This window comes from Rhinatrema bivittatum, chromosome 15 (assembly GCF_901001135.1).
Source record: "Rhinatrema bivittatum chromosome 15, aRhiBiv1.1, whole genome shotgun sequence".
NCBI lineage: Eukaryota > Metazoa > Chordata > Amphibia > Gymnophiona > Rhinatrematidae > Rhinatrema > Rhinatrema bivittatum.
The window spans coordinates 32,655,819-32,668,210 of NC_042629.1; the positions used below are offsets into that span (position 1 = coordinate 32,655,819).

The following is a 12,392-nucleotide window of genomic DNA, read 5'->3' on the forward strand; positions in this document are numbered from 1 at the left end:
CCAAGGTCCTTTTCCCTGGGTGTTAACTCTCAATCAGAACCCAGCATTGTGTATCTGTAGTTCAGATTATTTTTCTCAATGTGCATCACTTTGCATTTTTCCACATTAAATTTCAGTTGCCCAGTCTCCTAGTCTCACAAGGTATTTCTGCAGTTCCCTGAAATCTGCTGCTGTTTTAACACTTTTCAGTAGTTTGGTATCATCTACAAATTTGATCACTTCACTTGTGGTTCCCTTTTCCAAATCATTTATGAATATGTTAAAGAGCACCAATCCCAGTACCAATCCCTGTGTACTCCACTTCTCCATTTGGAAAGCTGACCATTTATTCCTTTCCTCTTTTTCCTTTTACATGTTACCAGTCCAAAATAGGAATTCCCTTTGCTAAAATCATATTACTATTCCCCATTAAGCCATTTCCACCTTTATGGCCAATAATTTTGTTTTTAAGAATAGCTTCTACCATGGTGCCTGGCACCAATGTCAGGCTCATTGGCTTATAGTTTTCTGGATCACCTCTGGAGCTCTTTTTTTAAAATTGCCATTAAGTTGGCCACCCCCCAGCCTTCAGGTATTGTGGCTGTTTTAAATCATAGGTTACAGGTTACTAGTTTGCAATTTCATGTTTAGTTCTTTTAGGACTCTGAGATGGATGCTATCCAGTCCTGGTGATTTGTTACTATTTAGTTTGTTAATTTGATTATTACATCCTTCATTATCACAGAGATTTGTTTTAGTTACTCAGAATCATAATCAAAAAATGTCTATGGTGTGGATATGTTCTCAACATCCTGTTCTGTAAAGACCAAGGTAAATAATTCAGTTTTTCTGCTATTTGCTTGCCCTCTGTCAGTACCCCTTTTACTCCTTGGTCATCCAGCAGCCCAAATGACTCCTTCACAGGCTTTGTGCTTCATATGAACTTGAAATTTTCAAGTTTTTATTATTCATTTTTACCTCTTTGGCAAGCTTCTTCTCAAATTTTCTTGAGCTGTGTTATTACTGTCTTACATCTAAGTGGGGGGTATATTTTTATTGTATGATATGTATGATATGATTTTTATTTGAGTTGGGGATTTTATAGTGGGGTGATTGCTGTTTATTGTACACTGCTTTGAAATGCCTTTATAATTGACAAAGAGAGATAGAAAAATTGCAATAAATAAATGCTAATGCTCTTGCCTATTTTTCCATTTTTTGAACCTTGGTATTTTAGCTTTAACTGTCTCACCCTTAAACTATGCTGGCAATCTTTTGATCTTCCTTCAACATTTTTTGAATGCATGGACTACATTTTATCTGGGTTTCCAAGATGGTATTCTTAAACAATGTCCATGCCTCATACAAACTTTTAACCTTTGCAACTTCTTCTTTTAGTGTTTTTCTAATTTCCTCATTCTATAACTACTGCGTAGTTTTATTTAAAAGAGGTCCATATTCAAAGGACATAATATACCCAGATAGGGGCAGATTTTAAAACTTATGCCCGGGCATAGATTTGTTCACGCAACCCGGCACGAACAAATCTACGCCCGATTTTATAACATGCGCGTGCTGCCGTGCGTATGTTATAAAATCCAGGCTCGGCGTGCGCAAGGGGGTGCACACATGTGCGCCGAGGCCTAGGGGAGCCCCGATGGCTGTCCCCGTTCCCTCCAAGGCTGCTCCGAAATTGGATCGACCTTGCAGGGAAATTTTTTTCTGGCCCCCCCCCACCTTCCCCTCCCTTCCCCTATCTAACCCATCCCCCAGCCCTACCTAAATCCCCCCCTATCTTACTTTATTTCTTATGTCTGCCAGAGGCAGGTGTATCTTGCACACACCGACATGGCCGGAAAGGAGGAGGGCTCGGGACACGCCCCCTGACCCTGGACATGCCCCTGGACCACCGTCACACCCCCAGACCCATCCCCAGACCTCCCACGTTTGAAAGCCCTGGGACTTACGCGCGACCTAGGGCTTGCGCGTGCCGCCGAGCCTATGCAAAATAGGCTCGGCGCGCGCAGGGGCAGATTTTCTCAGGTTACGCGCGTAGCCTTAGAAAATCTGCCCCATAATGTTTAGTTAGTTGGATACGTTTATCTAGCTAACTTTAGACATGCTCAATAATAGGTCTAACTTATCTGTCTATCTTAGAGCCCGATTTGCTAAGCATTTTTCCCATATACACAAAATGAGAGAAAGCCTTTAGTAAATGACCCACTAGCCACATCAATCCCAAGAAAACAAACTTATACCCTCTTATCTTTTATTTTGTCCCCATAATGTTCATTGATTGTGTTTATTTATTGTGTTTTTATTTGTATGCCTTTGCTTATTTTTAGTTCCATTTCTCTGATTATGTATGTATTTTAACTGTAAACCGCTTAGATCTGCATTCTTGTTTGTATAGGCGGTATAGAAAAGCATTTAAATAAATAAATACATAAGTCTGGTTAGGTTAGCCATATAAGAAACTCCTCCACATTATTCCCCCATCCAATCACATAGCCAGATAACTATTTAGCTGGATAAATAACTATCTGGCTAAGTAGCGGCTGCTGAACTTGGCCGAATATTGAAACACCGTCACTTAGCTGGTTAAGCTGGAGCTTATCTGGCTAAGTGCTGCTGAATATAAAGCCCATAATGCCTCTCTCCGGTGATTATATCAGATATAATGTGTGCAAATGCAGAGTTTAGCATGTGTGTTATTAGCAAAGGTTAATGGCATGCAAATGAATCTATTAGTAAAGCATGCAGGTACTTTACGTATGGATGGTATTGCATCTGATCACTTTAAAACATCAAAACCGCCCTCTTCTTTTCTCTTTCCACTATCATTGGAATGCATTTTGTGATCCTCTTATATTTTTCTGCTAAATGTCAGCTTTTGCTCTGACGTACTCATTCCGTTGTAACCTGATGAAGGTAGCCTAGTTCCCGAAAGCGAGGCAAAGGGAAGATAATTTAATAACTCTGCATTGGGGGGGTTTGTAAAGTCTGTGCATACCCTTTACACACAGACCTTATTCCAAATCTTGAAAGCAAAGTTATACACATAAGTTCACTTTGAAAATTTGCACACAAGTGGCTGGGTAGGCCCTCAAATGCACCTGCACAAAGTTACACTTTTGGAGGGCTTAACTTGTGCCGGTAAGCGTTCACACACATTTTTTTTAATCAAAAAGTGTGAATGTAAGCTCCAACTTTGCCCCCTGGAACGCCTCTCTCCAGGTCACATAAAAGTATGCGAAATGCACGTATGATTCTACATGCACCGAGCCCGGGTCAGCTGTAGTACATAAAATGGACTTTTATGCGTGTGAATGCTTTTGAAAATTCAGCCTGAAATGTATGAAGTTAGTCCAAGAAAAAGGTATCACCTTACAATTTTTCTTTTGGCTTGTTAACCTTTATTTCTATGCATTTCACTGGACTAACAAGGCTACTTTATCTAAGATGGCCTAACCTTAGCTACAGCTCTCCGCTTTATTACAACCACAAAGCACTTTGCGGCAGGTTCCTATCCCCTGCACTGCAGAGGCAAAGAGCTATTTGTGTGTCATTACCTCATTGGCATGGATTTCACCTTAAAACTGTTACGAGCTAATTTTATGCTCATTAACAGCACTGTGTTTGCTTGTAAACCCATTTTGTTCACGCTACCAGCATTTGTAAAGAGTGTTAAATGGGCTGAGCGTTAGTGCGCTGTATTACATCGGCCCCTTAGAAAAGCCGCCTTCTGGAGAGGCCATCTCCTCGGCTACTTTTGAATTCTTTTCCTTCAAGGTCAATTATTTATTAAGCCTGTTTGATATTTCAGGAGGGCTGGGCAGCCCCAGTCGATGACTCAGCAGGCTTCCCTGAATTTTGAATATAAAAAGCAAACTCAATGTTCAAACAATATTTAAACTATTGCCATCTCTTTTGTCAAAGTAATTAAACCAATTAGCCTGACTAAGCTGGCACTTGTTAACAATGGTGCACAGCATCTGTGGGATAAATAGCTCCAGAGATGATGGTAATTTTAAAAAAAAAAAAAAAATGTTATTTTTATAAAAGTGCCCCCACATTTACAGTGTGCATGTGAGGGAGGGGCAAGGGGGCTTCCCTGAAGTTTTCTCCTGCTATTTTGGGTTGCCACCTCCATCAGTTTGATTCTCCTGGGGGTTACGGTGCCACGAGTCTTCATTTACAACTACTGGGGCTATTTTCCCCATTTAAAACACACACACCCCCCCCCCCCACCACTCATTTTACTCATTCATCGCACTGCCAGTTCTTGTCCCGGGGCCATACACCCCAGCTCCCTCTGCATCCTGGTGCAGGTGCACCCCGAGTCTGAGCACTCGCTCTTGCCAGTATTGGATGAGCGAGACTCTTCCCTTCTCCCCAAGCACTGTGAATGCTGCCTTTGTAAGGATCTCTGTCCTGCGCAGCCCTAGAATCTCGCCCTGATAATCCCGCATTACAGCGCTGCCGCTGAGCCATCGGGCCGGCCCAACCTGTACAGTTTTTTAAAGAGCCTTCCCAGCTTTCATGCGACAGTATCCCATTACCATTAAATGTTTCTTTAAAATGAATAATTACTGCCGCAGTATGGCCAATGACTCTAGCTGGCCACTTATCAAACACCAAATGCTGTAACAGTTTTTCTTTAAGATACGTGAAACCATTCTGATGACCCATAAAGCAAAGGCGCTGTATGTTATACCTGTTAATGTGGCTAACAGGACAGGAATGAGAGGAATGAATCTCTCTGTCCTGTCCATCCGTTCTGCTCTCAGCATCTCCTTCTGACACCCAAAACAGCCTGCAGGAGGAAATGAAACAGACACTGCATTATAAAGTATAACAGCAGCAGGTACTATTGGCAAAAAAAAATAAATAAAAATTATTTACTGGGTATAAAACTTTTTTTTGCTTTCTCTTTTGCACTCATCTTTTCCTACTCCTACCCATCTGCATCTCATCAGACAGCCATCACACACAATTTCCTTCTACCTCCTTGCTATCTCAGAGGAACCTTCACCAAATGCAAAGGCGTGCAAATCTATATCATGCACATTCATTACGGATATCCTGAAAACCTGACCTAAGTGTGTCCTGCAGAAGCCATCAAGACAAAGTCCCCAGTGCCGCCCTCAAATTGCTGTGCTGTAGGCCAGTGTTTCTCAACCATGGAGCAGCAGCAGTCCCTCCCCAGCAGTATCTTCGCTGGTCCACAGAGTGGCAATCATTGCAGGAGGAAGCAGGTGCCCTGCTGCGGTCCCGTTGGGTGCCGGCTCCTGCTCGGTCGCCCGCAACCATGAATGGGACGTTCTCTACTGCCCTTAACCTCCAGGCCAAAACGTCCCTGGCAGCAGCAGCTTCACTCCAGGCTCTACAGCCCTGCACACTGCTGCTGTTTCTGGGAGTGGGGACAGACTGCCGACACTGTCCAGCTCTTCACTACCACTGGCGCTGAACTGCTGATTGGGCCAGCAGACTAAACATGAACATAGGGCTCAACTGAGCCCTGGACTTGCCCCCATTCCTGCTCTGTAAAAATCTAGTGGGTTGCTGGCTATGCAGCTGCACGCACCAGGCTCCTTAAAGGTGTAGCCTCTACCCCCATAGCCATCAATCTAATTATTTTTAGTCCCTGTCCTCACTAGCCTCTGGAATGAGGGAACCCTGATTATTTCCCCTTCCCTGCCCTGGGTGCAAGAAGCAAAGCTCCTTTGTCATAATTCTTGTAAGTAAAACATTAGGGGGTGCCCGAGTTGAGACTGGGGGAGATTCCTGAAGGGGCAAGGTGTCTTCCCTTACCTTTACACTTCAGCCACAGAGGATCTCCTATGCTCTTAACTATTAGCCCATGGGACCATGGTGGAGTTCATCCCACCATGGCCCGAACTGAAGAGGAAGACAGAGGGGGCCACGGAGGAGCCCATCTCACCATCGCCTGGAGAAAGGAGGCTGTGTGTGAGAACCTGTGTGCATGTGCGTGTGAGAGAACCTGTGTGCATGTGTGTGTGAGAGAACCTGTGTGCATGTGCGTGTGAGAGAACCTGTGTGTGTGTGAGAACCTGTGTGCATGTGTGTGTGAGAGAACCTGTGTGCATGTGCGTGTGTGAGAACCTGTGTGCATGTGTGTGTGTGAGAGAACCTGTGTGCATGTGTGTGTGTGAGAACCTGTGTGCATGTGCGTGTGAGAGAACCTGTGTGTGTGTGTGTGAGAACCTGTGTGCATGTGTGTGTGAGAGAACCTGTGTGTGTGTGTGAGAACCTGTGTGCATGTGCGTGTGAGAGAACCTGTGTGCGTGTGTGAACCTGTGTGCGTGTGTGCGTGTGTGAGAACCTGTGTGCATGTGCGTGTGAGAGAACCTGTGTGCGTGTGTGAACCTGTGTGCGTGTGTGTGTGTGTGAGAACCTGTGTGCATGTGTGTGTGAGAGAACCTGTGTGCATGTGTCTGTCAGAGCTTTTGTTCATGTGCATGTATGTGTCTGTGTGAGAGCTTGAGTGTGTATCTATGTCAGAGCTTGTGTGTATCTATGTGAGCACCTGTATGAACAAGTGTGTATGTGTGTGTGTGTGCGCCTGTGAAGCCTGTATGTCACATATAGGTTCTCATAGGCATACTCACACACATGTAATGTGTCTGTGAGGGAGATAAGTGAGTGTGAGTGAGAGCATAGGGATGTATACGAGAGATGGAGTGTGTAAGAGAATGTATGTGTGTGTGTGTATGTGAAGATTAAGTTTGTGTGGCCCTACCTCCCCCAATCCACAACAGTCGCAGGGTGACTGGAAATCAAAAGATAACAGGTATGGAGAACAGGAAATATTTTAATCCTTATTAGTTTTAATTGTTGGGTGTAATTTGATATTTCTGCTGTTTTGAAATATTTTATTGGTGTTTGGGAAATTTTGGATATTCTATTTAATTGGTTTGAAATATGTATTCTTTTGATGACTTTGGTTTTACTATTATGATTGATATTCATATTTCTTGATTTTATTATTTATTGTTTCTGTTTTCCCATTGTTGCTCTGGCTTGTTGTGGGTTCCAGTTCAGTTCTTCTCTGCACGTTTCTATTCATACTTTCTGGTCTCTTTATTCTGTATTTGGTCAGGATCTATCTGTATTCTCCGTGTATGACCGAGATGAGGTATTCTGCTACCATATAATTTATCTGTAGGGATCTATAGCAGTCTGATTTGTTCTGTTTTCCTAAAAGGAAGTGTATTGGTGTTCTAGGTCTTGGTGTAATATGTGCAGTGTTATCTTTTCATAGATAAAGTTGTTACTATTTGAATACTAGCAGTTAGGGTTGCTTTGGTATGAGGGGTTTACTATATTGTAGTGGTAATTCCGTTTATTCCTGGCTTTCTGAGGACCAAATCCACACCCAGCACACATTACAAAAAATGTAATTCCATAGGAGTTCCAAGGGTCTTTTTTGCAGGGTTTTCTGGTTGGCACCACAGCAGTGCATGTAAATATAATATGCATGTTGTAAGTGATATTTTTCATGTAAAATTTGTTATAAATGCATAATTTGTGTCTGTAAAGGGGGTGGCTGGTGGTGGTGGTGCGTGTGCAAGGCTGTAAGGTTTGCCTAGGGTACCTAATACACTTCCCTATCCATGGGTTCTGGGGTGGGTGTGTGTGTGTCAGTTTTTCAAAATAGAGATTGCAGGAGGGAGTTGGGCTTTTTTTGTTGGGCTCGGGACAGAGACTGAATGAATTGGGAGGGAGGGAGAGGGCAGCCCAGGAATTGTTCGCACAGGGCAGCAAAAAATGTGGGCACAGGCCCTGCCGGTCTCTGGCATCAAAAATACTGAGAAACACTGCTCTAGAGAAGAGTTAAGGAGCTGTATATTTTTTTTTTTTCATCTTTTTTGAGGAGAAACGTGTTTTCCATTTTTTGTGATTCAGTGGAAGGACGTTTATGACTTGCACTGCCTTCTGTTTTGGATTTGATTGACTGCTCTTGCGTTACTGGGCAGTTCTGAACCTTTCCCTCTGAGAGATTCAATCACCCGCCCCAGATCTAGATGGGAAATTGGAAATCCATCCAGGAGGAAAAAAAAAGAGAGGAATGAAGGAGAAGAGGGGCACCCCCCCCCCCCCCGACCGGTGTCGATTCACTGCTTTAATATATCCAAAGGAACAGAGCCCATGTCACCCCCCTTCCCAGCCTGGGGGAGCACTGTAGTTACTGTCCCGAGGTGGGGCCGAGGACACGCCAGGTAAATAAGGCACATAAGTTAGAATTCAGCTTCATCAGGGGAAAGCATCCTGACAGTCTGATGAAGGCAGGCAGAGACGCAGCTCGGAAAGAAAACACAGTCCAGGAAATCTCTGCTCCTCTTTTCACAACTTCCACCTTTGCAAGTGGCCTCTCAGTAGCACACACAGAGGGTCCCCTGTAACTTTGTTACTTCTCCCTCCGTGGCAACCTCGGCCCCTCTCTTCCTGCACCTCCTCTGTCAGGGATGGATCTTTTAACTCACTTGAATGTCCTGTTCCAGCTCAAGGAAAAGCCCTTCAGAGTCCTCCGGGCCCCAGCGCCAGTCCCCACCGACCCAGTTTGGCTTCCTGGTCCAGAAGAGCTCCCGTCCTGGTCAGACACAGGGTCAGTCTTGTAAGTCCTGGGCAAGATTGCACCCTTACTTCTCCCTCTTAGGCTTCTGGGGATTTTAGGGGAAAATCCTTGCCTCTCTCTCCTTGCTGCTCCCTTCCGCCAGTCCTGGGAGAGGATCACAGCTCCAACCAACTCCTTTCCTTGCAAATCTGAAGCAGCCCCTGCCTTAGGAGAGTCAGGGCTTTTTATTATCTCTGATAACTATTAAGTCTCTGTGGGAATATCCTTCCCCCTCCCCCCCCCCCCTTGTTTGCCAAGAGGGTAAGGGACACCCCGCCTGACACTAAGGAGGCTTCAGGACTCTGGAAGATTCCTGTGCTTCACAGAGCGTGACCTCCTGCCTCCATGCACATCCTCTGCACTTCCAGCAGATGTTCACCTACAGATCAAAAGATTTACAGCTCACAGGCCTCCTTGCAAAAGGAAACCTCTCCTTCACCTGCACCCCTGCTGACGTGCCGGCCGATTCTGTGAAGTGGGTTTATTACCCATTATACTGTAAGGGGTTCAGCGCCTCGAAAACGCGCAGCCAAACCCCCTGAAAACCAATAGCGCTCATCACATGCAAATACACGTTGATGAGGCTATTAGTCAGTCACCCGGGATCCTGCACATTTTACGCTCATAAATTAACCCCCGCCTGCTTTTCTGTACACCTGCCCCCGACTTAATATCTTAGCGATATTAAGTCGGAGGAACCAAAAATTAAAAAAGAAAAATGTGCCGGCCGATCCGGTTCAGCGGTAAGGCAAGGGAGGAGAGAGAGGCAAGGATTTTCCCTAAATCCCCCAGAAGCCTAAGAGGAGAGCGGGCGGACAACACGGAGCGCCCGTTCTCCCGCGGCCCTTCCTGAATCGGCCCGATAGTCAGCCTGCACACCCCTTCCTGAGGCATAAGAGCCGGACCTGACAGGTCCAACAAGGAGCAAAAGGAGCCAGAGGTGCGCAGGACTTGAAGACCAAGAGATCTGCTCAAAGGCATTGTCAGTCAGGAACTGAATGGGATCTACCCTCCTGCCCGTATAGAGATCCCCAGGGAGGAAGCACTAAAACTATCCCTAAACTGAGAGGGAATCTGATTGGGGAAGTATATTAAGAGAGGAGAGGCAGAGTCATACGGACTGTGTATAGGAAAAGGACGTACGTGCCATTTCATTAACAACCTATCAGAAACGTTTGAGTCCAGCAGGGGTTATTGCTATCTGCTGTAGAGACTGTGAAAAAGGACACCGCTCAGAGCCTAGGAGAGTATCCCCCCCCCCCCCCCCCCCGAGGAAATCCTGGAAAACCTGGAGCTAGCGGACCGTATAGAAAAGTGAAACTAGCATAAGTCCCATAGTCACTGTGCACCCCTGGACTCCTAAGTGGGACCTCAGCCCAAGGTGTAATTCATGATACCGGATGCCACAGTATCTCCCCAGGGGGTGAAGGACAATTGCAAAGGTAAATAATAACAACAAACTCTGTAGAACAGTTAAGTTTACTAATGAGTTGGAAATGTAATTTAATTTTGTAAACCGCTTTGATATATGATGAATTGTAGTATCTCAAATTTTAATGAACATAAATATAGAGGGATTTAGTTGGGATTGTGGTTTACTTTTATTTCTTAGTGAGAGTGGCGGATAGGATACTTCATTTATTTGTACATTTTTATTTGTACGTTTTTATATACCGAAGTTTAGCTAGAGGCCTTCACTCCAGTTTACATTTAAAGCAACGAATTACATGTGCAGAAACCTTTGGTATAACAGAACAGCAAACTGGTGTAACAATGAGTTACATGTATCGAAATAACTGGTATAACAACATAACAGGTCTAACAACTGATGAGGACATAGTAGGGATTATGAATTGCTTTTTTAAATTGTATTTTGTTTTACTTGTGGTATTTTCATTGTGATGTATATTTATTATGATGAATCTTGCTTTGTGTATTGTATTTTTGTTTTAATAATGATGTATATTAATGGCTGCTTTGAGTAGCATGTTTTGGTGGAAAAGTATAGAAAAATCAAATGAAGTAAGAGCAGAAGGACTGATGGAAAGGGCTGTCAAAGAAAGAACCAGTCAAGTTACCACTTTCCACCCAGAAGAAGAGGGCAACTCTAATTTGCTCTGTTTTGCCAAGGGTTGGATGATTTGATTTTCAGCAGAAGAGACACCATTGGCACCTGTGATGGATTCCTACTGACCTGGCACTCTAGCCTGAGGTCAATAAGGTCAACTGTTTTGTCTCCCTTCCATCAACATCTGTTTATTAGAAACTGCTGTTTACTTTTAGGAGTCTAAGAAAAAGAAGAAAAACTAATAATTGAAATTCAACTTTAAATACAATTTTTTTTTTAATCGGCTACTAACGATGAGTTAATAGGACTTCACTGTCAGCGCTCACTGATTCTGGCTGAAAGCCGAAAGAAGCTGTCTGTGTTGTCACAGCTGCTCGTTGTCCCAAACCAGGAGAGAAGGCTGTGTGTCTGAGCGCAGTTCCTTTACCTGTCGTATGTACTACACTACCCTATATTGTTACTTGTGATCCCCTTGGAACAGGCATGAGAGTACTTTTAAAGGGATGAGCGCAAGCCATGCTACAGAGAGATATATAATATATCATAATATCGATAATACAGTGAATAAGGGTCAAGATCTATAACCACACCCACACCTGCCACACAGGATAGACCACATCTGACCTGATGCAAGATTTGATGCAAGTCTTTTAAGATTTTTGTCAAATACTAATGAAACCACACAATATTGACTAAAAATGCAGCCTTGCCTTACCTGATTGCTGATGATCAGTGTGGGGTCCTTTTCAGAGTTTACAGAGTAGGCCTGGATTCTGCTTCCAGCAGGTCATATCGCCACCCCTTCCATCCCGGGGTGATAAGTGACAAATCTGTCCGCAGATCTGATGGCGTGGACAGTGACGTGCAATGAAGGTGGTTTCTTGTGGGACCCTTGATCCCCCAGAACCAGGAGGAAATGTTTGAAGTGAAACTCAGCCTCCACTGTTGACTGTTCCTCCTTGTGACAACTGCCGGATGGATAAGATAAGGCTAGAGTCCACCCCTGAATGATTTGTCTGCTATTAATCATTTACTCAAGCTGGAAGGGAACCAAAGAGAAAAGGCCTGTAGCCTGAGGACAAGAAGAAAGTTTGCCAGAATCAACAATGAACCCTTCCCCACCCAGGCATCATCGAAATACAACAGGAAAATGTATGGGGGAGCGCAGAGGCGTAAATGGAACTTAGTGGGACGTTTTGGTCAAGGTGCAGTGGAAAGGAAGTCAGAAAGCAGCAGCGCTAGCAAAATTCTGCAGATATTTGATGGGGGGGATGTTTGGATCTGTTGCTTCCTCTTCGGGTGTTATTCCTGGATCTCCTTTCTTTTTGTCTTACTATATTATTTAATTTTAATACCTTCATAGCAAAGATATGCTCGTATAGTAAAAACCCATTTTCCTGAGTAAATGCTTGAGTTTTCCCAATGTGGGCGCAGCGCCTGCCATGTGTCAGGGTGATGCCTGCATGCACGTCCGAGGAGCAGCAGTACTGCAGCATCCACATTTGCTGGGCTGGGCACAGCTACATGGGTGGAATTTCTGGAAAATTATGCAAAATAAAGTATTCCATAAAAGAAGGAGTCTTAATGTGGTGTATGGCTTAAATTCCTTTCTTTCAGCTGCTTTTAAGTTTCACTGCAAGCATTAGATTAGTTTGTTTTTTTTTAATTTAATTTTATTTACAGGACAGAGTAAACAAAAAAAATGTG

General features: G+C 44.1%; 1 protein-coding gene across 2 annotated transcripts in view; it reads right to left on the minus strand.

The window, feature by feature from the left end:
• Positions 1-11,649, minus strand: part of IGSF5 (immunoglobulin superfamily member 5) — a 70,816-nt gene extending 59,167 nt beyond the window's left edge. For both annotated transcript variants that reach the window (XM_029579017.1, XM_029579016.1), the window contains exons 1-2: positions 11,401-11,649; positions 4,697-4,795 (exon numbers count right to left, since the gene is read on the minus strand). In XM_029579017.1, coding sequence (XP_029434877.1) covers positions 4,697-4,772 — 76 coding nt within the window. In that variant the 5' untranslated portion in view covers positions 4,773-4,795; positions 11,401-11,649. The remainder of the gene's footprint in view (positions 1-4,696; positions 4,796-11,400) is intronic.
• Between the last annotated feature and the right edge of the window lie 743 nt (positions 11,650-12,392).